General features: G+C 34.1%; 1 protein-coding gene across 3 annotated transcripts; it reads left to right on the forward strand.

Moving 5' to 3' along the window:
• Nucleotides 1-3,453: 3,453 nt before the first annotated feature.
• LOC128990075 (prohibitin-2-like) lies at nt 3,454-25,915 on the forward strand. 3 transcript variants are annotated; one of them, XM_054412306.1, is made up of 9 exons: nt 3,454-3,748; nt 9,499-9,619; nt 10,934-11,159; nt 11,889-12,014; nt 12,722-12,829; nt 18,448-18,525; nt 20,109-20,205; nt 24,484-24,558; nt 25,744-25,915. In XM_054412306.1, exons 1-9 carry the CDS (start codon nt 3,619-3,621, stop codon nt 25,755-25,757), a joined length of 975 nt encoding a protein of 324 aa, XP_054268281.1. In that variant the 5' UTR covers nt 3,454-3,618; the 3' UTR covers nt 25,758-25,915. The 3 variants fall into 3 exon arrangements, with proteins under 3 accessions (XP_054268281.1, XP_054268282.1, XP_054268280.1); XM_054412307.1 differs by lacking the exon at nt 24,484-24,558; XM_054412305.1 differs by lacking the exons at nt 24,484-24,558; nt 25,744-25,915 and adding an exon at nt 22,462-23,645.
• Nucleotides 25,916-26,743: the final 828 nt, after the last annotated feature.

Raw genomic sequence — 26,743 nt, forward strand, 5'->3', positions numbered from 1 at the left:
AATGAACGTATTGTGATCAAATACGGAAAATGTATTTTTTTTTATTTAAAACTATTGACATTCCACTTGTAAAGCTCTCTGGCCTCTACACCTCTGAAGAGGTAAAAGAAACTTACAAAAACCTTTACCAAACAAAAATTTACTCCAAAGGGGGAAAATGTAGCTAGGGTAGAGTACTCACTAGATGGAGGACCTCTAGGATCGTGGAATAAGTGAACACCAGTGCAGTATAATACTAGTGATGGGATAACCGAATGGTTTCCATGACCGAATAATCAATCAGTTATTTTTTGCGTCAATCGGTTATTTTTAGTTGAATAAATCACCGAATCAATTTTAGTCATTATTCACTGTCACAAACCACAACTAATTTTTATCCTATGGGAAACTGAATGGCATTTAGTCTTTTAGCGTCAATCGGCGATTTTTAGTCGAACGAATCGCCGAATAAATTTTTGTTCCCTGATAATGTGACAAACTAAATAACTAAATCACCGAATCGCACGGTAAGACTAATTTAACCGAACCAGGATAAAATAACCGAATTAGTCTATTCAGCATCAATAACCGATTGATTCGGTTATTTTAATTCGGTGATTCCCGCCACTATATAATACTATGATTTAATAAGTCTAACTAAATGTGCACACATAAAATAAGTACATAAAATAAAGAGTTAATAAAGAGTAAATAATTGTTACACAGTGATATAATAATAATTGAGAATGGCAAAATCACAAACACAATTGAAATGATATGATTGAATATTTACACCCTATGTTTTGATTTTATAATCTGTATAATGATATGGAATGAAATATTTCCCTTGACACTTAAATGTATTTAAAATATAAGTTGTAAACACTTGCAATGTCCTATCCTAAATCTAAACCGATATTTACAGTTAGTTCATCCCTCTGATAATATACAGGGTGTTTTTTTAAAAACTTGCATCTTTATTTATGTAAAAACCGCAATAGATAGAAATATGCAGTTTGCGGGAATCATCTATTGACGTAGGGGGCCCAATTGTTTTGAATTCAACGTTACATTCACATTCCCCCCCCCTTTCCCCCCTGCCCCCAACTTATTTTTTTTTAATAGAAATCGGTTCATAAATTTGCGAGATATTCCCCCCCCCCCTCCTTCGCCGGAACTTGATTTTTTTTTAATAGCAAAGTACCCCTTGTGACATATCAAATGAAAGAGCATGAAAAAAGAAAATTTTTGGTGAAATTTATTTTTCATTTGATATGTCACAAGGGCGGGTACCTTGCTATTAAAAAACAAGTTATGGGTAGGGGAAAATGGGGGGGATTATCTCACAAATTCATAAGCCGATTTTAAATTTTTTTTCACCAAAAAATTTATTTTTTCATGCTCTTTCATTTGATATGTCACAAGGGGTACTTTGCTATTAAAAAAAAACAAGTTCCGTGGAAGGGGGGGGGGATTATCTCGCAAATTTATGAACCGATTTTTAATTTTTTTTCATCAAACATTTTCTTTTTTCATGCTCTTTCATTTGATATGTCACAAGGGGTATCTTGCTATTTAAAAAAAAATAAGTTGGGGGCAGGGGGGGGAATGTGAATGTAACGTTGAATTCAAAACAATTGGGCCCCCTACGTCAATAGATAATTCCCGCAAACTGCATATTTCTATCTATTGCGGTTTTTACATAAATAAAGATGCAAGTTTTTAAAAAAACACCCTGTATACTAACTAAACAAGCATTTAAAATACGTGTTTATGTGGTTAACACCCTAATTTTCAATTATCTACACATGTTTGAAATTGTCTTTATTATTATTATATACACGTCTATATTTGTATTCCAACTAACAGGTTTATTTATTTGGATTCGATTTGAATCCTGTTTTATTCAAACTTCAAATTGCTCTTGTTTAGGTTGACCCCTTTTAGTTTAATTGAGGGTTAGTATTTATATGAACCTTAACGTAATTCTACCTAATTCATTTACTCGATGTTTACCTCAATTTAATTTATCTTTCTTATAGTTTATTTATTTCATTTATATGTAGATTTTGTTATATTTTATGGAGTTTTCCCTCACCATTTAAGTTGTGCACACTATGACCAAATGAGTGAAGATATTTCGACATACCACAAGACGAGGCAGTTGGGCAACGATTGAAAAGTTCCCCGGGCGTTCATTTGGTGCGGGCGTAGACTCCGGGCACAGAAAACCAGAATGCCAACCGCATGGTAAAAACCATTAAGTGTTTTGAGAGAGCTTTGCCTGTCAATCGGTAGGCAGCGCCACCAGCGTTGCTATGCTAAGTGCATGGCAACGCTGGTGGCGCTGCCTACCGATTGACAGGCAAAGCTCTCTCAAAACACTTAATGGTTTTTACCATGCGGTTGGCATTCTGGGTTATAGTAGTATGTTTTCTGTGCTCCGGGGTTGCTCGCTCGAGACACAATGATCCAAGCGTAGTCCTTCCTCTCGTCGTCGGTCGCTCGTCCTATGGGCCGCCCTCTTCGGGTTGCTTTGGTCCTTGGTAGTGTGGTGGTGGCCTTTGGTCTTGAAGATAGCCGTGAGGTTGTTGTGTCCTCGTGATCTCGAGTCTGGTCGGGATCTTAACAGGTGCTTCAGACTATCCTGTTAAGTCACTGTCCCTACTCGATCCGGGACTCCCGACGGTTTCTTCTTTGAAGTGCCACTTCTTGAGACCGCTCCAAGACTGATGAACACTTTTCGTCTCCAATACCTCCTTTCCCTCCTTCGATGTTTGGTTCTTCCCCCGATGTCTTCGAGAAACGCCTACCCTCCAATCATCCGTGGAATATCTTCGATCATCGTCCTCATTGGCTTCTCCCCTCATGTCCAGCCTCCAGAGAGGGCGTGGTGCTGACCGTAAGTAAAATTTATTTCTTTATGCATGTATAGTTTCTTGGAATCGATGGGAACAATATTGTTTCTCGTCGACTGTTCCCATCGGTTACAATTTCTTCTACGTGCATTCCAGATCGAAATTCAATCTATGCCTTATGCCTGGCTTGTTCTCAGCCAGGTCTTTGCCCGTGAGAATGTGACTTGAACCTGAGATCTTGCGATCATCTTTACTTTTTATTTCTATGAGGGGTCAGCGAACGTTTTCTATTGTTCATGAGTTCGTAAAGAAAAATAATTTAATAAATTAAATTTAAAATTTCCATATGTTTATACACTTGTACTAATTTGTATTTGTACCTAAATCAATGTACTAAATTTATTTTTTCTTGTATTGACTTGTCTAATGGAAGTATTGTCAGTTTGGCCCAATAAATTACTTATTGATTATTTATTGACCTACATATAAAATTTGATTTTTGGATTTGATTTGAAGCTGTCGAAACTGAGTAAAAGCTACATGTGTACAGCTTTGCCTATGCTGTGTTTTCTTTTCGGTTTCTGTTTTCTTCTCTCTTCTCTTCTCTGTGTCTGTCTGTGCTTCACGATCACGATTTGGTCGAGCCTTGCATCATTCTTGTTTTAGGGAATGGGAAAATTAAGCATTTAAACCGATTTAAAAGTTTAGTTCAAATATTAATTATAGTTAAAACGCACATAACAAGTTTTTGTTGGTTGGAGTGTAACATATTTAGTCGAAAATGGCTCAATCTAAATTGAACGATATGGCGAATAAATTTGGAGGTAACCCCAAAGGCTTAGGGACCGGACTAAAAGTTCTTGCTGCAGCCGGCGCTGCCGTTTATGCTGTTAGTCAGTCAATGTTCACAGGTAATAAACCAATAATTTAAACTAGCCTATAACAGCCTGATTTGGTTTCCTGTAAAGTTAAAAAAATTCACTATTCCAAGGCTGAAAATTGTTACATCACAAGCCCTGTTGTGACCTAGCTGGGCTTACTTTCAATGTATGTCAGCTTATCTAGATACCCTACCAAATTGAATTTAGATCTTATTTAAACTTAGTTCATTTTTAGGGTACAGTTCCATTTTTACTTAAGTTAGGCCTACTTCAACAGGCTACTTAAGTTAGCCTACTTGTTCGAACTCTAGGCCTAGGCCTAGTCAATGTTCACAGGTAATAAACCAATAATTTAAACTAGCCTATAACAGCCTGATTTGGTTTCGAACCTGTAAAGTGAAAAAAATTCACTATTCCAAGGCTGAAAATTGTTTCATCACAAGCCCTGTTGTGACCTAGCTGGGCTTCCTTTCAATTTATGTCAGCTTATCTAGATACCCTACCAAATTGAATTTAGATCTTATTTAAACTTAGTTCATTTTTAGGGTACAGTTCCATTTTTACTTAAAAGTTAGGCCTACTTCAACAGGCTACTTAAGTTAGCCTACTTGTTCGAACTCTAGGCCTAGGCTATATCTTTAGTTAGTCAGGCTACTTCTACCGTATTGGCCTACCAAGGTTAGCCTATTAAGTAAGTTTACATATGTTAATAATACAGTAGGCCAGGACCTACCTAACTTATATGCAAACATGTTTAAAATAATTCTTTGTTTAACCCATTATTTCAAGCACAAAACAGTCTTTAGGTCTAAAGTTGGTAATTATATCGACCTCCGGACCTCACGCGAAATTAAAAATTTCTTTTTTCAAAATGGTCGAAATTTCACGCTGATTTCAAAAATGATTGTCGTTTTTTTCGGAAACGTCCCGTTTTCCCGGAAAATGGGAAAAACGGGAAAAATATTTTTTGCTCAAAACCCATGTTGTGGGTACTCAAATTATGCGGAATTTCCTCCTGGACAAGAATATGTAAATTTTATTACGATCGGACTACTATTAAGTAAAATATCACCGAAAAACGGGAAAACGGGGAATTTTTTTTTGCTCAAAACACATGTTGTGGGTACTCAAATTGTGCGGAATTTCATCCTGAACAAGAATATGTAGTTTTTATTACGATCGCTTTTAAGTAAAACATCACCGGACAGGTTAACTAACCTAACATAACCTAACTTAGGTTTAAATTAGGTTAGGATAGGTTAGTTTAGGTTAGGTTAGGATAGGTTAGTTTAGGTTAGGTTAGGGTAAGGTTAGGTTAAGTTAGGTTAGGTTAGGTTAGGTTAGGTTAAGTAAGGTTAGGTTAAGTTAGGTTAGGTTAAGTTAGGTTAGGTCAGGTTAACCCTAGCAGTGGCCAACCGTCGTCTGGTTACGGTATGACGTTGATGCTTAGAATGGCCAAAGTCGTCTGGTTACGGTATGGGCCGAAATTTTTTTAACGGTAAAAAAAACACTTACAATCAACTCAGATTAGAATAATATATATACCATTCGAAAGATCACATTCTGAACTTTCATTTGATTACATAAACAAACCCTGTAGAAGGTATATAACAATGTCACGACGATTAGAAATCAAATGAAATTTTGGCGCGGTACGACTTTTGCAGCCGACACTTGGGAACTGGCAAAACACGTCTTGTTTGGCATTACCCTGCTCGGGTAATTTTCGTCTTGGGATGTTGCGGGTGATACCACTGGATAGCCATTGATTTTATCTTCATTGTGGTAGTGATATTTATAACTAAATATTGATTGCACAATCGGTACGATTTTATGAAAACAGCTGTTTTCGAAATTTCTAACAAATGGCCAACAGTCGTCTGGTGACAGTATGGAAAATACGAATTATATACAGTGAAAGTTATTATTACTAGTCATATAGTATATCATTTTGAAGAGGAAGAAATTTAGATTCAGAGAGTGGCAGCCCTGCACTCAGGGTCATTTCTGTATGCTCGCATGTAGACAGTGATGTAGACGACGGAAGTGAGTCATTACTGCCACAGTCTGTCAGCTGTCTTGTATTGCCATTGTTTGTTTGTGTTGTTGCCGTAATAGTTTTATCCGCGATTTATTACTAAATATGTTATTAGTTCGTAGTGTTAGTGTAAGTGAAGTGTTGTGTGTGTGTGTATAACAGTTATCTTCATGCATAAATATTACTGAATTGTGTGGAATAGTGTTCATAAAAGGTTGTATTTTGTTAGCATCATGTCCTAAAATGACGATTCTGACATTCAGAGATTGTTGTACCTATATAATGATATACCTAAGGTGTTATACATTTTTATAAAGGTAAATGAATACACTACAACATGTTTATAATGGTTCGGGGGTAAACAATTTTGTAAACAAGTTATAGCCTATACTAAATAGGCCTACTACTGTAGGCTATTTTGTTAGCATCATGTCCAAAAATGACGATTCTGACATTCAGAGGGGTTATAATGATTTACCCAAGGTGTTATACATTTTTATAAAGGTAAATGAAGACACTACAACATGTTTATATTGGTTTGGGTGTAAAAATTTGGTAAAAAATTATATAGGCTACTAAATACTGTACACTCCATTTTCTCGAAATGCGCAAAAAATTCAAAACGTTCTCAAATTGATAGGCCTACATAATCATAGGTGAAAATAACTTTTTACCATCATACTTATGACTTTTTTGGATTCCTTACTTCATTGGCTTTACAAATATGTAGGCTACATATCATCAGCCTACATAATGTTTCACAACACAAGCAAACACTGTAGGCTATAGTTTACACTTATTTGCGGTTTTGCGGTTATTGTATTATTATGTCCCTATTACGTACCTACACAAAGAATATTTCTAACATGTTATACATTTTTATGTTGGTAATTGAATACACTACAAGATTATTATGTTGGTTTGAAGTAAAAAAATTTGGTACAAAAGTTGTATACTAAGTACTGTGAATTTTGTTTTTCGAGAAATCGCTAAAATATATAAACATTATTTTATATACGTATGTTTATAGGTAAAAAATTATTTTTACCATAAACTTTATGACTTTTTTTGATTCCTTACTTCATTAGCTTTACAAACATGTATATATCATTATTAGTATACACATGTATTATAGAACTTTTTACAACATAAACTAACACTGTACAGTTCTCAATTTTTTCGGTTCTCCGTTTGTCATTATATTTCGCCCCAAAAACTTATAAAAAAAAATATTTTCCTAACATGTTATATATTTCTATGTAGGGAATTAGATTTTCTACAAAATGTATATAATGAATTTCCCATAAAGAAATCCGTAGAAAAAAAATACCAAGGCCGCTTTTAAAATTTCAAAAAAAAAATTCAAATTTTTTTATTTTTTTCACTTTATCGATAAAATACACTGTCTAAATCATTATGATATTACTATTTCTAGATTCTCCTGTTCTTTCCGAACAAAATGAATATGAGGTTGGCTAGGTTTACTTGTACGGTTGAATTTTTACGAATTTTCAAAAAAAGGTCTGCAAAATCGCCAAAATGGGTTGGCCATTCCCCACTTCTAACATTGGCCACTGCTAGGGTTAAGTTAGGCTAGGTTAGGTTGGTTTAGGTTAGGTTAGGTTAAGTTTGGTTAGGTTAGGTTAGCTTCGGTTAGTTTACTTACAATACTTACCTATTCTAACCTAACCTAAACTAACCTATCCTAACCGATCGCTTTTAAGTAAAACATCACCGGACAGGTTAACTAACGTAACATAACCTAACTTAGGTTTAGATTAGGTTAGGTTAGGATAGGTTAGTTTAGGTTAGGTTAGGTTAAGTTAGATTATGTTAAGTTAGGTTAGGTTAAGTTAGGTTAGGTTAGGTTGGTTTAGGTTAGTTTACTTACAATACTCATGTTATTGATTAACTAACCCAACCCAACCTAACCTAACTTACGAACTTAGATTAGGTTAGGATAGGTTAGTTTAGGTTAGAATAAGTAAGTATTGTAAGTAAACTAACCTAAGCTAACCTAACCTAACCAAACTTAACGTAACCTAAACCAACCTAACCTAACCTAACTTAACCTAACTTAACCTGACCTAACCTAACTTAACCTAACCTAACCTAACTTAACCTAACCTTACTTAACCTAACCTAACCTAACCTAACTTAACCTAACCTTACTTAACCTAACCTAACCTAAACTAACCTATCCTAACCTAACCTAACCTAATTTAAACCTAAGTTAGGTTATGTTAGGTTAGTTAACCTGTCCGGTGATGTTTTACTTAAAAGCGATCGTAATAAAAACTACATATTCTTGTTCAGGATGAAATTCCGCACAATTTGAGTACCCACAACATGTGTTTTGAGCAAAAAAAAATTCCCCGTTTTCCCGTTTTTCGGTGATATTTTACTTAATAGTAGTCCGATCGTAATAAAATTTACATATTCTTGTCCAGGAGGAAATTCCGCATAATTTGAGTACCCACAACATGGGTTTTGAGCAAAAAATATTTTTCCCGTTTTTCCCATTTTCCGGGAAAACGGGACGTTTCCGAAAAAAACGACAATCATTTTTGAAATCAGCGTGAAATTTCGACCATTTTGAAAAAAGAAATTTTTAATTTCGCGTGAGGTCCGGAGGTCGATATAATTACCCTAAAGGTAATTTAAATTAACAAACCGGTTTACTACAACATTCACCTTCCTAATCTTAGCCTATCTAAGTTAGGCTAACTTTCTTCAAAACATTTTATGCAGCCAAAGACCCGCATAAAGTCAACCTTGAATGATTTTGGTCTTTGTTTACTTTGGAGGGTTCTAAGTTACCGAATTTTGAAACATTTTTGTGTTATTTCTGTGTCATATTAATTGTACCTGCAACTAAATCAACTTAAATTATTGAATCTAGTAGTTATTATTGCATGTAAGCGGCTTTGAAAGAAAAATGTATATAATAATATTCTGCATAAGTACCAATCAAACATATTTTGTAAAATGGCGATTGCCGTATGTACGAATAAATAAATAAATAAATAACTAAATAAACAAATAACTTATTTTTTCTTGGTTGGGTACTTTTTTAATTTATTTTTCCTCCAAAATTTATATAGGCCTAGGCCTAAAAAAATATTGCGTTTGTTTGCCCCAAAAATAATGTCTGGGGAACGGAGTAAGTTAACTTAAGTGTCTTAATAATTTAGTGCATTAGCCTACTGATCAAGTCAATGACTAGGAAGTGTGGAAGGAACTAATATTATAGAAATGATTGGAGTGTGTCAATAACGTGAAAACTACTTGACAAATTGAGCAGATTTTTTTCCATAAATAGAGCCAATATACTTAACTACAGGCTTTTGCTAATTGAGATAGACATCTTTAATTTTAATCGGTACTCTCCTAGGGCTCTACTAGCTTATTAAGTCCAATGTTGTTCTTCGAAGTAACCTTGAAAAGCCACTCGAAATGCCACCCAACCCGGTACGGCAATTAATACTTTTATTAGGTAATACTTAAGAAGTCAAACAGGGGCGAATTTCACAGGTAACAGCTATTGTGTGATCTTTAAAGTTAGGGCCTAGGCCTATTTTTTGAAAATCTTGCATCCCAGACTTAGCTACCTAATACTAAATGGTATTTTAATTTGAGTTGCTAAATTCCTACATAAGTATTATTTTAGCTATTTTAGATGAATTTAGCCTAAATACAATAAAAGGCCTTGAATAAATTCCCTAATATTTTTTATTTCCAGTTGAAGGTGGCCACAGAGCTATAATTTTCAATAGGATTGGTGGAGTCCAAAACGACATCTACACTGAGGGTCTGCACTTTAGAATTCCATGGTTCCAATATCCAATAATTTATGACATTAGGTAAGTTGACATTAACTTAAGTAAGTAATTAATAAACAAGCACCCTCCTTGTCACTGTGAAGCCTTCAGCCTAAGTAGCTCTAGGTGAAGACTAGGTTAAGTTGTTTGGGCCAAAGCAACTCACCCGGTAAGGGGTCATTGCGAGTTTGAATCCCGCCTGAGGTTCCTAGGGAGTTAATGTCTGAGCACAGGCATTATTATATTGGCATTCTCGAGATAGGCTCCTGGCACAAGCTGCCAGGAAAATCAAGAAAGTCTCCAGTGTGGCAAGGCAAGCCTATGCCTTTAAAAGGGAGGATATGTTATTATATGTTCTAGTGCACTACGGTAACACCAAACAACAGTTTTTATTTTTTGGAATGAGAAAACAAAGCTTAGCCATTAGGCGTTTTTAGTTTTGCATTATTTTAGTGTACGCCTTGTATTGCAAGCCTTTTCCCCTCATTTTTTTACTAGGTTAACTTTAAAAATGTGAGTTATGGCATATATAGTTTTAAAGGGAAAATTCTGAAGATTTAAAATAGGTACCTGGATGTCTAGTAGTCGGGAAAATGGAAAAGTCGAAAGTTGAATTTCCAAATGGTCTTAAAGTCGGGAATTTTCCATGATTTTGCCGCACTAGACAACGATCACGTTTCCGTGACTGTGCAAGATGACAATCATGTTTCCGTGACCGCGATAGAGCATGATGATGTCTACATGATGGGAGATGTTCATGATTAATCCGCGATAGCGCTAGTCGACGATAACGTTTTCGTGACCGCAGAAAAAATTATCATAATTTTGCGTGGTCGCATAAGACTTTGATGTTTACACAGCCACGGAGGATGTTCACAATTTTGTTGTGATTGTGGACGACGATGTTGACGTAACCGTGACCTTGGGAGTCAATGATGATGTCCACACTGCCGCGGGAAATGTTCATAATTTTGTAGTGATTGCAGACGACGATAATGCCATTTCCGAAACCGCGGGAGACGACAATGACGTTTCCGTGACCAAGGATAACGACGATAATGTGTACACGGCCGCGGCAGTCAACAATGAATGTCTTCACAGCTGCGGTAGATTTTCATGATTTTTCCGCAATCCTTACATAAAAACCTTCCCCAAGCACTAAGGAACACAACAAAAAAATAATCATGCAATTCGGTGCTCTCGTTCTCAAGTTATGGAATGCTGCACCATCAAAAAAAGGGATTAATTTTTATTTAAGTACATGAGCTGGAAAGTCCTGATTTTCATCATTAACTATTTAATAACCAATAAGGTACTTGATTACTAGATTGACCTTTGTACATGTTTATCCCTCAGGTCTAGGCCAAGGAAGATATCGTCACCCACTGGTTCCAAAGATCTGCAGATGGTTTCCATCGGACTGAGAGTGCTGTCACGACCCAACGCAACCAAGCTCCCTGACATGTACAGACAATTGGGTTTAGACTATGATGAGAAAGTGCTGCCTTCCATCTGCAATGAAGTCCTCAAGTCTGTCGTTGCCAAATTTAATGCATCTCAACTCATCACCATGAGACAGCAGGTGAGTTTTATTTTACTATAGGCCTACAATTGTAGCCAAACCTGTATACTTATGTGGCCTTAGGCCCTGTAGAAATTCCTGCATGATAATATACTTACATATAATTTAATGCATCTCATCAACTCATCACCATGAGACAGCAGGTGAGTTTTATTTTACCAAACTTGTATACACGTATGTGGCCTTGGGTTCTGTAGAAATTCCTGCATGATAATATTATAGTTAATTATAGTTTCAACAATATATTTTGATTTTTAGAGAACTTAAGTAGGGCTCAATGTGGCATAAGGCGTAGTGATTTGACAAAGCAAGACATTGAATCATTAGGGTATGTCTAGATGGTTTAGCTTAAAAAGCATTTTTAAATACAATATTAAGTGTTTGGTTGTAAAAAGTCATTCCTCCTAAGCAATTTTCAGGTACCGGTACCGTACCAAAATTTCATAAAATAATAATTTTTCTAAACTTAAGTTTGGAATCGGTACGGTAGATTTTTGGAATAGTGGTAGGTACTCAGGCTATTTATAGGATTGGATTAAAGTATTTTCATGATTTAAATGAAACTTCTAAGACCTCAACTGATCTGTGTGATGATTTATCAGGGAAGGATGGTTACACAATCATGGTAGAATCACATCGGCAAATTGTTTTTTAGCACATGATTATGCCACCGAGTTAAGGTTTTTGATATTTTGTCGTTTTGTGAGCCTACATTATTTAATGTTTCAGGTTTCGCTCAAAGTGAGGCAAGAACTGATAGAGAGAGCGCAAGACTTCAACATTATCCTTGATGATGTTTCTATTACTGAATTGAGTTTTGGAAAGGAATACACAGCTGCTGTTGAATCAAAACAGGTAATTTAACCACGTCCATTAAAAATAAAACAAACCCTTTTATGGGTTCTTTAAACTTGTACACAAAGTCTTTGAATACATGGGGCTATCATAAAATACTTGAACCTTGGACACAAAGTACGTCCACTAAGTAGTAGAACTACTTGGTGTTTCCCTTACCTAGTGATCAACTCTTTAGACTGACAATGGAAATAGTTCATGAGTATTTCAACCTTTTTAGTCCCACCAATGTTAATGTTACACCCTTTAAAAGTATGCACGAGAGTCATCCAAAGTAATTGGGACTGGACAATGCTGCTGATAACAAACTGTTAGAATTAGCCAAAAATTCTGTACAAGTTCATACAAAATTAGACTGTGGATGGCCATATATTGCTTCAAGGTTGAAGAAATCTGTGATTATCTATACAGGAATTTTGGTAACACCCGTGATTGGGTTCTTACAACAAAACAACCTTAAAATGGAACACCGCTAATGGTGCTTGGCAATTATTCCAAATTTCCAAAAATCACACGTGCAATTCCCAGTTTTCAAATCGGCTGGAAACCCTTGGGTATTTCAGAAAACTTAGCTATCCTGATTAGATCATGATTATCCAAATGATCGGATAAGCTGGACTGTGGTGTTCTTAAATCTTTGAAATTATTACACATTTAAATTTTAAGTACTTTCTATGAAACGAAACAAATTAAGTTGATATTTTTAGGTAGCTCAACAAGAGGCCCAGAGGGCAGTTTTCGTCGTAGAAAGAGCCAAGCAGGAGAAACAACAGAAAATCTTCCAAGCAGAAGGAGAGGCAGAAGCTGCCAAAATGATATCCTTTCTAATATACCATTCTTTTAGCGATTTTCCCAATAGGGAAGTAGTTATTACCGTAGGTAGCATGGTAAGACCTAGGCCCGGGACCGATTAACTTTTTCATTTTGATCTCCCCAGAGGCCAAAGACACCATTAGTCTAAATTAGAGAGAGAGAGAGTTATATATGTGTCCGTGAACACGATAACTTGAGTAATATTTGTCCGATCTTGATTAAATTTGGTTTAAAGGTGTAAGGCGGGGTAAACTTGAATGAGTTTGCGAACCAGCATGATTGGACCATGAGGGTTTTATGGAGTAAAAATTTGTTTTTCTCATTTTTGACCCTCAAAACATACAATCACGCCTAACTTATTAAAAATGCCTACGATTAGAAAACATAGTGATATCAGTTAGGATAGAGTTCGACTTATCCTAAAATAAAATAAATCATAAAATAAAAGCAATATTAATTTTTATAAAATAGTTACTTGTTTTGACTTTTTATAGTAATAAAACATTCCTCACACTGCTTACACTTAACAAAACTTCTCAAATGTTATTAAAGTAATATTATTTAAATAATTAAAGTAATATTTACATTTAAAGAATTAATTAAATAAGAACGCCTTCGCAAACAAAACGCAACTACAACACGCTCCTGTATTGCGGGTATTGCATTGACTTTCTGCTGGCGTTTTTAATTTTAATTTTTTTTTTTTTATTCTCGTCTTGATAAAAATCTCGGCCAAAAAGAAATCTCGTCTCGTGTAACGAGATTTAAAATTTCCCGAAAATTTCCCGAAATTTCGAGACTTGACCATCCCTAGTTTATGGATATATTTTGAGTTCATATTTCTTATCTAAATTAATTTGGCAAATTTATTCATTTTATACTAAGCTATCAATATTTTACTAAAAAAACACTTTATTAGTTTTCTTGTAGCAGCAAACTTAGGTACTCATTAAACCGACGTTGGTTCCAAGCGCGTGTTTGCATGTGAACGATCCCATTTGTTCCTAGGTTAGGTACTTGACTCACGCGCGTTTGTCAAACGCGGCGTCTAACGCCTTCATCAGAACAGGGTGTTACACATATAACACAAATAACACTATTTTTAACCGACTTCCCCACTACCAACAAAAGGAGGAGGTTCTCAATTTGTTTGTGGCGATGTTTTTTTTTTCTATGTATGTTCACCAATTTCTCTGCGATTCTTTTACCGATCAGTGTGGTTCCACCATCAAAATAACCAGGAGAGTTTCTATTTGGTACCTTATATATTATGTTTAAGTATAATATTTGTTTCGGTGAAAAATTCTGAAAACCTTAAATATTCAACATTTATTTTGTTTACATTTGTGCAGATTGTTTACATTTGTGCAGAGAAGGCAATAAATAATAATAACATTCCAACAGCTGTTAGTTGAAACCATTTAAATGAAGCTACAGACAATTCTTCTTGAAACAGTTGCTTCATATTGATCAATAAACTATTTCTTGCCATGGAGCCTAAATGAATTACATTGAGAAAAATGCATTTTGTTTTGGTTACTATAAAAAATGTATTTTAACGTTTGACCTGATTTGTGTATACAGTAGGGGTGTGCGAGTATTCGAACATCGAGCTTTTTCGAGCCGAATAGGACGCTATTCGGCTCGGCTCGTGATTTTCAAAAAGTTCGAAATGTTCGAGCCGAATACTTATTGAACTAGCAAATAAAAATTAAATTAATAAATAAGGAACTTTCATTTAAATTTACTCTCCTCCGTTTCATAATTGTGTCTTGATAAGCACGAACCTCAGCTCAGTCAAGACGCAATGATTATCGATCGTAATTTTGAGGAAACTACCACCTATCGCGTTGTCTTTCTAACACAACTATTCGTATCGTAATATACAACGCAGTGCGAGTGCGTGATTGGCTAAGTCGCTATGACGACACACGGTTGCCGTGGCAACCTACAGTGCGCACTGAGCACTGCGCCTTGTGTGGGAGGGGAGATTATACCAACAAACTATTTCAGGAATTCTATTTTGGGACGGGTGAAAGATAAGGAGGAAACAAAAAGTGGTCACGTGTGCAAATGTAGTGGGCGAGACAATAAGGCTGTAAACGAGTATCGTCGTCGTTGTTCCTTGTTTGTTTACTTTTTCAGATTCCTTATCAAACGCCCCTATCTGCTATCTCTCTCTCTCTCTAACAATGTACTGATTAAACAGATTGTGGTTGACGACTTTTCTACTTATAAGTTTCCCTGCGGTTATTTTAGTTCAATCAATCCCATAACCTTTCTAATGTTTATCAAAATAATTAATTAATATGTTTTGTATTTTATTTCCTTTAAACCAACCCCTATTTACCATCTGTATTTTATAGAATAAAATGTTTGTTTATAAAGTTTGACTGGCCACACAATTTTGTACCTATTTTATTTTGTATAAAGTAACAGTTACTTTGAGGATTTTATATATATAGGCCTATATATATATATCAATAAGTGGTGCGTGCTGTAATGAGTGCTTTTTATTATCAAAATAAGTAATGAGTTATTAATTTTTGATAGTACATGGGTCATTGAATACCATAATGTGATGTAGTTTCCTATTTGTATCTTGCAAATAATAATAATTGATAGTTAATTCTGGAAATGAAAAATAGTAATCGCATTCATAAACCTGTTGTCAAAACAGCAACGAGGGTGTGGGTGTAAGGGTTTATTGTTTCAGACGCAAGGGTGTTTCAAGGACAAAGTGTTGGGCCACCCGGATTGGGGGGGGAGGGGGGCGGTGAGACTGTGTGAAGGGGAGGAATCTGGTTTTGGCTATTTATTGATTAGTTCGCCGACCCTTCTAGATAACAAAATTGAGTGACAGTGTTAAATCATCGTGTTCTGCATTTCATTTCTTGTTTACTTTGTGTGTTATTCTATTAATTCTAGTGCTTTGGTCTATTTCCTCTATATGTCAATTATATATTTTTTAATATATAAGTAAAACTTGTCCCTCCACCTTTTTGGATCCAAACCAACCATGTTCTTTTTTTATTAATAGGATTCATAAAACTAAAATATTTTGTGCATGGAAAACAACAAGAATAATCACGTGTTTTTAAATTTATTTTGTATTTATTTATACAAAATAGAATTAAATATTCATAGTAGTTACAATATACATATGTAATCGACTTGCTAGTTGTTTTGTCGTCATTCAAGGTCGCGTTGCTGTTCTGTTATGAAAGACAATCTGATTGTCTCAGTCTGCACTGCATATCAGGCATTCAATTATCCTTTTATTTCTTGCATCTTCATTTAGTTTAGTTCAGTTCTTATTGTGATTATCTACTATTTTGATGTCTTGACAATTCTCAATGTTTTTAAACATATTAAAATAACATTGTGTTAATTTAAAAATTGACTGAACATTATTATTATTATGCACTTTTTTAAGAAAAAAAAGTTTAATAATTAAGACAAGGTTACAGGAAAAGCTCGGCTCGAAAAAGCTCGAGCTCGAACATTTTTTAAAAAGCTCGGCTCGGCTCGGCTTGAGGTTGAAAATCACTATTCGCACACCCCTAGTATACAGTAATTCTGTTTTTAGTATTGAATATTCTGACTTACAAAAACATATATGTTTCAGTGAATAGCTGTATGATATTGACAAATAAAGGTGTATTGTGAAAACCAAAGCATTCGTAAAACAGGTCTTAATATAAATCAAATACAATTATTCCTTACACGACCTAAGAAGTATGACAGTGCATAATCGTCAATTGTCTTAAAAGTGTTAAATATTTTAATTACTAAACATGCATTTGCAGATGTGGAATGTTTATTGATATTATCTACCCAGTTACTATATCATATCAATACTATTATGCCTGCTTCGGAAAGTCCTAGAGGAAGATGATTTGCAATTTCGACTATATCTTGATCAAACAAAACCACCTACATGGCTTGCACCACTTTTAGCTGAACCAATCTTTCATATACATATTTCATTTGCAGATATGGAATGCTTATTAATATTCTCTACCCAGTTACTATAACATATCAATACTATTATGCCTCCTTCGGAAAGTCCTAGAGGAAGATGATTTGCAATTTCGACTAGGCTATATCTTGAGCAAACAAAACCCCCTACATGACTTACACCACTTTTAGCTGAACCAATCTTTCATATAATACATATTTTTCAAAGGTACTATACGAAAGGTACTATGGTGTTAACGACCAATTTTCCACTTTTGAGAGATTTTTTAGTGCTGGTAGCTGAGGAATAACTTTCATATTGCTCCAAAAGGCTTGAGACGTTACTGTATTTCTTTTTATAATGTAGAAGTACACCGATTGCAGGAAACGATGATGTCTGACATTTCAATGTATCTATAGAAGACTATTAGTTTTTCATTAGGCCTAATGTAATGGACAAAACTCTTTCTTTCTTAAGGAATATCTAAAGATGTTTATTTTCATACCCATTGATTATGTAACCTGAACAGGTGACTCAAGCAGTTTCAAAATAATGATTGTTATGTGGAACTTTTGATTGTTTCAAACAGTTTTGCTTATCAAAAATCCTCAAGTAATTAATATATAAAAAATTATACAGTCACTAAAAATCATGAAATAATTTATTTTTGTAGCTGGATAACATAAATATATAAAAACACAATGAACTGTTTTGTTTATATATTAGGAAATAATTTCTTGTATTTTATGTTTACTTCAGAATAAATGCATTATAAAAATAACACGCACAAATGTTCTATATGAATAGGAAAATAATTTAGTTTGATATTATGTAGGGAAAAGAAGCTAGTTTAGTATTAAAACGTTACTTTTCCAAGTTAGAAACATTTAAATGCGTTATAATCTTTTCAAAGATACTCGTTAATACCACTATAATGCCGATCTCTGATTACGGTAATAAAATAACACTTAACGCATAACTATGAAAAAGACATGCAGATTAACACCTTTAGTTATAGATAGTCACCTGCAATATGGACACCCTCTTTCAATTTTGTATCAAAAATCATCATAGAGCCGCGCCGACTTAAAATACGTGAGCTTGCCTAATACAAAAGTGTACTTTATTGGAATTATTTCATTCTTTTTAGAGCGTTTGAAGTCGGTTGTATTTTTTTACAAAAATATATTATACTAAAGAGAAAATTCCAGCCCAAAAAAGTTCCCACTCTTACTTAAAAGGATATACCTACAACCTACAGTTTGAGGTGGATCATGTTCTAATTTACCATGGTATTAGCATTTAGCAGAAGGAGAATAGTCTTGAGGATGAACTGTAATAGGTAATAAATTGTGGTGGAAGGAGAGCTGTGTTTTTTTTAGTTGAGCCTAACTATCCTATCTTAGAGCAGAAGTTTATGGGATGTATATTCGGTAGGCTAACTTACCTATTTGGCAGCAAAACTGTAGTTCAATTAACTAAATTAAAGTTTTACATTATCCATGTAAGTTGACTTGTTCATTCAAGTCCCAAAAGAAAATGTAATTATATTTTGTTGTTAAAATAAAACCTCTTTTCTTCGACGGTTCTTGTATTCTTGTATGTTGTCAGCTAAGACAATGTATTTAAACATTTAAGTTTCCCTTAACTGCTATGCACTTGGGTCAGGCAGTCGGCATGAATCCTGGTTATCTCAAGCTGCGAAAGATCAGAGCTGCCCAGAGCATCGCACGAACTGTAAGTAATCAGAATATGGATTACAAATTATACAACTTTTAATTTGTTCTTGAATATGAAATGTTCAGTGTTTTAAACTTAACAATTTCCATATTTTTTGGTTTTATGTTAATTTTAATACTGTTTAGGTTGTTAATTTTTTATAACACTTCTTACACTAGGGCAGTGGCTATATTTTTAACTCCTGTAGGAATAAAATATATTTTTCCTACAGTCACCCTACAAAGTTGGCTTCCTTGTACTGTTTATAGTACAGAAAGCTGCTAATTGCTGCATATTTATATTTTGTCGTACAGTTTATACTTTGTAGTATGGTTTATACTTTGGCGCACATCAGGATTCCAGCGAAACAACACAAAACAGCTTGGTTCTATTATGCAGGTAATCCGTGTACGCTTGGAAATAGGTTGGCAACACTTAAAGATAATAATACTATGAACAGCTGATTGACTATTATAACTACGATTTAACATGTCATTTCTTGTTTATAGTTTCGGTATTTCTGAACTTTTCTTTTAAACATTTTTAAAACATTCCTACGATGTTAATGAACAAGAAAATACCTTTAAAGCATTTTTTCTAGGCGCGGAAACCACTTCAAATTACAAAAACATACGGAACTATTTTCTCAAGTCGTGGAGCACATTGCTTGCCGAGGAAAAAATAGCGGAGTGATACGGACCGGCGACTACTTTCTCTAGGGCACCTATTTGTGTTGCCAGCTGAACCTAAAAACGTGTTGTATAGTGTTTGAAAGGCTAATTATTTATATGCTTTATAGTGACTGTAGGAAAAATATAATGTGTAACATGAGTGCAAAAGGCGTTTGCTGCACTCGAGATCATTCCAAAGTAAACGTTGCTCTCGTGTGCAGCAAAGTGCCACTTTGCTCACTAGTTACACAAATAACTATTTTCCTACAGTAACCTGACAAAGTGGGCTTCTTTGCACAGATTATAGTACAGAAAGCGTTACTTTGGCACACAGTTTTTACTTTGATGTACACCAGTATTCCAATCAAACAACACAAAACAGCGTGCTTTTATTATGCACGTAATCCGTGTACGCTTGAAAATAAGTTAGCAACACTAAAAGATAAGACTATGATCACCTGGTGCAGCGTTTCCCATTTCGTTCCATGTTTGGATTTAACCTAACCTAAAAACGTGTTTTACAATGTTTGAAAGACTAATTAATTATATGATTTATAGTAACTGTACGACAAATATAATGTGTAACACGAGTGCAAACTGCCTTTGCCCACTAGTTTCACAAATAACTGTATTGTGTAGATTACTACACATTTAACACTTAAAATTTAGTTTGTTTAACAGCAGGGCTGTGCAAGAGTTTTATTGTTTTGACGGCTGACTCAACCTCTTTTATTTTATCACATTGTTTGTGTAGAAGAAGGCGGTGCTTAGTCAGTAACAAGGCTACACATGACTTCACTATTGTGATATAGTATTCAATATTGACTATTGAGTCTATTAAGTGCCTCGCTGTTTCTCTGTACGCTAAGCAATCAAGTCAGATAGGAGAACATATTGAATGGATCCATCAACATAAGGTTTTGTTTACAGATCGCCAACTCTCAGAACAAGGTATACCTCAGTGGTTCCGCCCTCATGCTGAACATCAGTGATCCCGCTTTCGACGACCTCAGTAATAAACTTAAAAGTAAGAAGTAATTTAAACACTATTCTCGTAGTTGTGTAAGTAGCAGTCAGTTATCAGTGCCTACAGTGAAACAGTGAACTGAAATTCCTTTGTTATTCACTCCTGATATCAAAGTCTGTTATCGGCCCTGTGCCATTGCGGGAGAGGTTCTGATTGAGTAATAATTATGTTGTTAGGGAAGTGTATTGTTCAATTTGTTTTATTTTGTTATGTATCCTCTGTTAATTGCATTTCATTTTCATAAGCTGCTGGTAGTTTGACAGAAATTTATATGAAGTTGTTAATAAACTGTATAATTCAATCACTGTTATTATTTATGTAGCTGCTCCTTATTCCAGTTCCAATGCATGTGTAATTTTGTTGATTTAATTTTGACTCTCTATGTTAAAAATGTCTAAAAGTAACATTGTAAAACTAAAAAGATGTGATGTCCTAAATTATCAACCAAATGTGTATAAGTTGATCAATTTTGGATCAATTAAACTTTCAAGTTTTTGTAAATGTTTATCTATGCCTTACTCTGTACACTAGGTCTATATATTTATTTTACAAAAAATATAAAAAAGTAAAGTCTCCTTGAATCAAATTTATTTGTATTTTCTAAAATTAATTCAGCCCACCTAATGCTGAGCTATAAGGAATAATTCATTCCGGTATGTTTTTTCGACAACCTAAGAATAACACTATAAGGAATACTTCCCCTTTTTCATTCGTTTGTTTGAAATATTTTTAGGATTGGTTCAGATTCGATATATTTTATAAAAATCAATAAGGCCTAAGTTTGTTGATGTGCCGAAATAAGACTTTTTCAATTAGAGCCACATTATGAATTTTAGGCAGGATACTACTAGGGGTCTGCAGGTTCCCAAAATTTGGAACAGGCTAGCAGTTGATTAACAATGTTTTTCTTGTTTTGTTGGATACTCATCACTAAATTAAAATTGCCTGTATACACAATTTAAAAAAAAGAAGGAAAAAAAAGTTGACTAACAGTCAACGTCCAAGTGTAACCAGAAATGACTAACAGTCAACGTCCAAGTGTAACCAGAAATAATTTTTGTTGTAACCAGAAATAATTTTTGGGCTAAGCTCTGGTCGTCTCATATATATATTACAAAAGTGTAAGCTGCTTGATTTTAGATTGCAGCACATGTTCAATGATTGCATGGTCAAAAATTCATGATTTTACCACAACCACAGTAATAACCCATGATTTTGCCACGACCACGAGAGATGTTCCTGATTTTTTCCCAACCACGGAAAATTTTTATGTACATTAGGCCTATTGTTTACAATATTTTTATTTAAAAAATATATTTTCATCATACTGTCCGGAAAGCAGCCATTTTTAATTCTCTGAATTGACAGCAAAATCATCATTTTGGGGTAACTTAAAATAGGAAACAAAAAAGTTATTGTACATTTTCGGTTTGCTAACCTAAAAATTGTTTCAGTGCATTATGAAACCTCTACTAATCACAGGATATCTAAAGATATATTTGCAAACAGAAATTTAAACATTTATGATGACTTTGTATGACCTAAAATTATGTGGTCTAATTTTGGAACGATTAGAAGGTTATTTACCCACTATGATGAAAACAGATCTTGATGCGGTGACGACTATACTCTCTATTTTAAAAGAATGGTTTTGATTAAATTTATCAATTTCTCCTGTGTGCATATTGTAAAGCCCATTTACATCTCAAATCTATTTTGAAATTGTACAATTTCAAACACTGTTAGGTTTGTTGAAATGGAGACCTAGGCTGACACTAGGTATAAAATTAACCAGGCGTAGTTTTTATAAGGAATAGTACTTGGCTTGGGAACAAAGACAGAACAGATTGAAAAGTTGTTGGACTGATCTTTAGTTTTTCCATTAGTACAGAAGAAATGGATACACAACTATCTTCCATAAAACAAAAGACGTGCAGGTTTTGCAGGCAACTTAAAGCACACAATTAATTTAATGTTTTACCCCTCTTTGGGGGCTTTCAAGAAGAAATTTTTTGAAAGTATTCAAAACAAATGTTTTAAAATAAGTTGTAAGTATTTTTCCGAGGCTTTTAAACTTGGTTTCCATCACTTCAGGCAATGTTTTAAGCATAACAAATTGTTATAAACTGAGACTTAATTTATCCTAGAATATTAAATGTTTAAAAATACTATAACATTAAACAAATATACATATATTGAGTAAATTCTGCTAACCAAATTGTTAAGATCGTAAATGGAGGTGAGTTTGGTTTCCAGGCCCTCGATCAAGCTATCCCCAGCACAGTTCTGGCCCTGACTCGGAGGAGACAGTCGCAGACACCGTACAACAAACTGCCGCTCAAATCGTCAACAGTCGCTCTTAACTTTAGGCTTTTTACAATCTTAGACGCATTTCTTAACACTAACTTATCAGAGGATAACAGTTCAATTGAATCGAAGGGCTTATCATTACTGTAAATTGGTAATAATTTTAACATTATCCAGATATACGCCAACATCACTGTGGATATTTTACGTATAGGTCCTAACCTATTTGATTTATTGGCTTTTTCATGATGGAATGGCCTCTGGATCGTCTGAATGAATTAATACAGGTTTAGATTACCTGTTTGCTGTCAAAACAATACTTAATGGTAGTACGATGACTACAGCTGTTTCCTGTTTTTTAAAGAAAGTACGAAACAGCTGTAATCGTCGTACTACAAGGATCATTTTGACAGCAAACAGGTAATCTAAACCTATTTTAGTATTGGCATTTGATCTGTACCATTTTAGATCAAGTAATATTAATTTTTATCTTTTTGGTTTAGCTTATTTGCCATATTTTTGTTTTGCTAAAAGCAGCTTTAGTGGATGCTATTCTCCCCTTCAAGCTATAACCCCCTTGTGTGCTATATTTTAAATAATTAAGTACTTCTCACAATTCTATCTTTCTTCCACTCTCTGTCTTAAATAATCTACTATCAATATTTTCAATGCCTTTCAAAATATTTTATTCAAATTTCTACAGTTTTATCTCTTCAACACTTGACTTTAATCATTCAGCTTTCTTCTTTTATATGTTCTCAAAAGTTTTGAACAATCTTTTTGACCTATGAAGTTCAACTTCATAAAAATATTTCTACCCAAAGCTTTTAATTGATTAATTACTGATTCATTTGTTTTATTGTTGCCAAAGCTAGAAGTGAATGTGGTTAGCTTTAATTTAATAAATCTTAGCATATCAGTGCTTTGCAATTAAAGTGGTGTAATGGCAGTAATTTAAAAATACTGTATGACCAAAGAACAGTGCTAGTTGTAACTTAAAAGAGATTTGTGTTTTGTGGTGTATGAGTCAACGTATTTAGTGAATGAATTATGAAACAATAAGAATTGTACTGTTAGAAATAATATATATGTGTACGAAAGTCATAAGACATTAAAATTATTTACAAAATGTATCTCCTCTTTGAATGTTGGACCCTTAAATTCCTACTTTTGTTGGATACATAACTTTTTTGTTGAAAATATTTTATTTAATCGTTGTTCTCTCCGATGTAGTTTAGTTTCTTTGTTTTGCTTTAATTAAAGAATTGCTTAAAAAACCAACATATTTATAAAATCAACACATTATTACTGTGAGTGAACATATAAAAATAATAAAAAGTCCACTTGTAATACCTATACATAGTTGGATTGGAGGGAGAGTTGCACAACGTCCAAATGTCACTAAGTCCAATGATATAAGTCAGTGTCAAGACGTTCAAAATATAGTTTTTGAGCTGTTTCACGATGTCCAAAAGTACAGTCACTGCAAGAAACATAGTCTTTCTACAAGCTTTCAACGTCATGGGATGGGTCGGCGTGCAACAGGGCACTTTATACTCTTAAAAACTTAACAGTAGTGTCTAAAGCCGCTGCCAGTTGCACAGTGTCCAATAGCTCAGCGCTGTTGCACTACGTCCAGAGCTCCTGCATACGGAGCAAGGTTATATTAGGCTAAGTTAGGTTAGGTTAGTATTTATTACAGACAGTGAAACAGTACTCACAGTGTGCAGGCACACTGGACGTAGAGGTACAGCGCTGTGCTATTGGACATCGTGCAACTATCTTTGGACGTGGTGCAACTGCTACTTTAATTTTATATTGTACGTGAAACAGCTCAAAATTTATATTTTGGACATCGTGACCCTGACTTATATCATTGGACGTTGTGCAATGCATATCCTAGTTGAAAAACCCTCGGAGCATATGAAGATATAGTTATTCCTATATTCACTATAAACTCATACTTTATAGGTGGCTCCAATGGCATTACAGAAGAAGAGAGAAAAACAGTTTTTACTGAATATATCCGACTCTTACAATCACAAGGTTTATTTATTTTGCAATATTAGTATAATTTGTATTTTTCACTCTGTATAACCACTCTGAGCCACACTCTTTTTTACACTTCTAAAAAGTCAGCTAGAAAAGTGAAACTAAAGTTTTGTGTCTCTTTCCATTACAAAATGGTGGATGTTTAAGCATTGTTTAAATGACTTAAGTATTTATTATTCCAAACGGAAAGCACGGTCCTTTTTTTTAAGTTCATTTTTAATGATAGTGAGTTTGTTATTTAAAATATTACTGGGGGCTTGAACAAAACTTTTCTCATTTTGATGAAATTTGGTATGTGGGGTCTAATCCATAGTATCTATCTAGGCGTTTTTTGAAAAGTTGATTGTTAATAGGTGTTTTTTATTCAAGAACCATAAAATAACAGAAAATGGGATTTACACAAAAACGGCTATAACGATTTTGATAAAAATTTACTGTGTTATTGTTCTCTTAAGCCTGAACAAACTTGCAGAACCAACTGTAAAGTTAATGGTTCAAAGTTTAATGCAATTTTTGTAATTTTCTCCTTAAAAAATCACAGTCACTCCCCTTAACTGTAGGATGTTACATTTTTTTCAGGATAATGGGAGAAAGTATGTGTTTGCAATGAATACAAACCCAGTATGTGTTTGCAATGAATACAAACCCTTTAAGAAGCACAATGCCTTTGTTAAAAATTCAGTCTGGGAACATTTGAATTTTGGATAGTTCCCTCGGCGATCGCTAGGTAGACTATCGCGGGTGCGGCCAAGTCAGCTGACTGAGTGAGAGAGTGAGACAAGGCTCTGCTTTGAGAGAGATATAGTAGCACGGCCGCACGAAGCTCAATTCAAGTGGTAAAATTCCAGTCTAACTATTCTTTTTAAGAATTTCACATCTTAAAGGGTTTTTTATTCATTGGTGTTAGTTTGCTGACACTGCTTATTTCATTTTTATTTGTAGTAAGTAGCTGCTCAATTGTTTCATGTAATTTGCCTTTGTGTGCCCAGTTAAGCTTACTTTTGGGATTTTCCGAGAGGTATAATTGAAATTTTATTTGGATTAGTATGGAAATCATGCAAAACAATTTTTTTAAGGTTTCATAATCATTCAATCCTAAAATATTGTAACTCTGACAAAATAAGAACACTTAATTTACTTAACTGTTACTAAGTTAACTTAAAATAAAACTTGTTTCAGGTAAATTTGTCTAAAGATAGCTTTCTGGTCCTGAACGAAGTAGCCATAACTATCAATGAGTAATATAGTGACAAAAAACCAATTCATGAAGAACTACGACAGCTGTTAAATGCTACAATGCCACATTAGTGCTCAAAATGTTTTAATTTTAAATCAATAAACGATTGATGAACACGTTTAAGGGTGTAGCATAGAGCACAAGAAGGCTGGTAAAGCCTGCTATCCTCTCAACAAATCCTGATGAACACGTTTGTTTTGTTATTAAAAAATGTATGAATGTGTTTCAAAACAATGTAGCACTTTTTACACGTTATTTTGTAAAATCTCATTTTTCAATGATAATTTTTAAACAGAGGTTACCAAGATAAATATTTATTTCTTTTTGTCTATGATTATACGCTCAATTTTGTATCTAACATAACAACTAAATGATAATATCCCGACCCATAAATTAAGTACACTTAAAAAAATGCAATTTTTCCTATAATAATTTCAACATCTTCACTTCTCGAAAGTGATATTAGAAGTAGCTTGGAGAAGATTTTCATACTTTGGGCCAAAATTATACATTGACCGTGTGTCAGCTTTTAAATCTTGGCTGAAAATGTGTATTGTATATAATTGTAAATAATTAATCTATTATTTGTGAATGGATTGATGGTAACCTATTTCATCACAAAGGTTAATGGCGAAACAAGTCACTGTTACTATATCACTAAGATGGTGTAACTTTTCCATCTACTTAACTTTGAAGAAATAATATCGATCAAGTTAATTAGACAAGCTAAATTATTGTAAGGATAGCTTATTGTGAACTATAGCACCCGTTACATCAAATTTCATGGTACCACATAAAACAAACTCCCTTTGTAGATTTCCCTTATGGATCAGCTGAAGACAATTAGTTCCATCCGGTGCACTGTAGAGGTTGTGGTTTACAATTTGTTCTTGATATTTCAGTGATTTAAAACATCATTTAACAAATAAAACTATCTAATCA

This window comes from Macrosteles quadrilineatus, unplaced genomic scaffold (assembly GCF_028750875.1).
Source record: "Macrosteles quadrilineatus isolate MER2022 unplaced genomic scaffold, UCM_ALF_1.0 Scaffold_3__2_contigs__length_128488019, whole genome shotgun sequence".
Classification (NCBI taxonomy): Eukaryota; Metazoa; Arthropoda; class Insecta; order Hemiptera; family Cicadellidae; genus Macrosteles; species Macrosteles quadrilineatus.

Bases quoted from the DNA above. Each gene is read 5' to 3' on its own strand.
- LOC128990075 (XM_054412305.1), top strand. From the start codon at position 3,619: ATGGCTCAATCTAAATTGAACGATATGGCGAATAAATTTGGAGGTAAC. The intron at 11,160-11,888 runs GTGAGTTTTATT...TTAATGTTTCAG, and splicing joins TCATCACCATGAGACAGCAG to GTTTCGCTCAAAGTGAGGCA. The intron at 18,526-20,108 runs GTAAGTAATCAG...TTTTGTTTACAG, and splicing joins CCCAGAGCATCGCACGAACT to ATCGCCAACTCTCAGAACAA.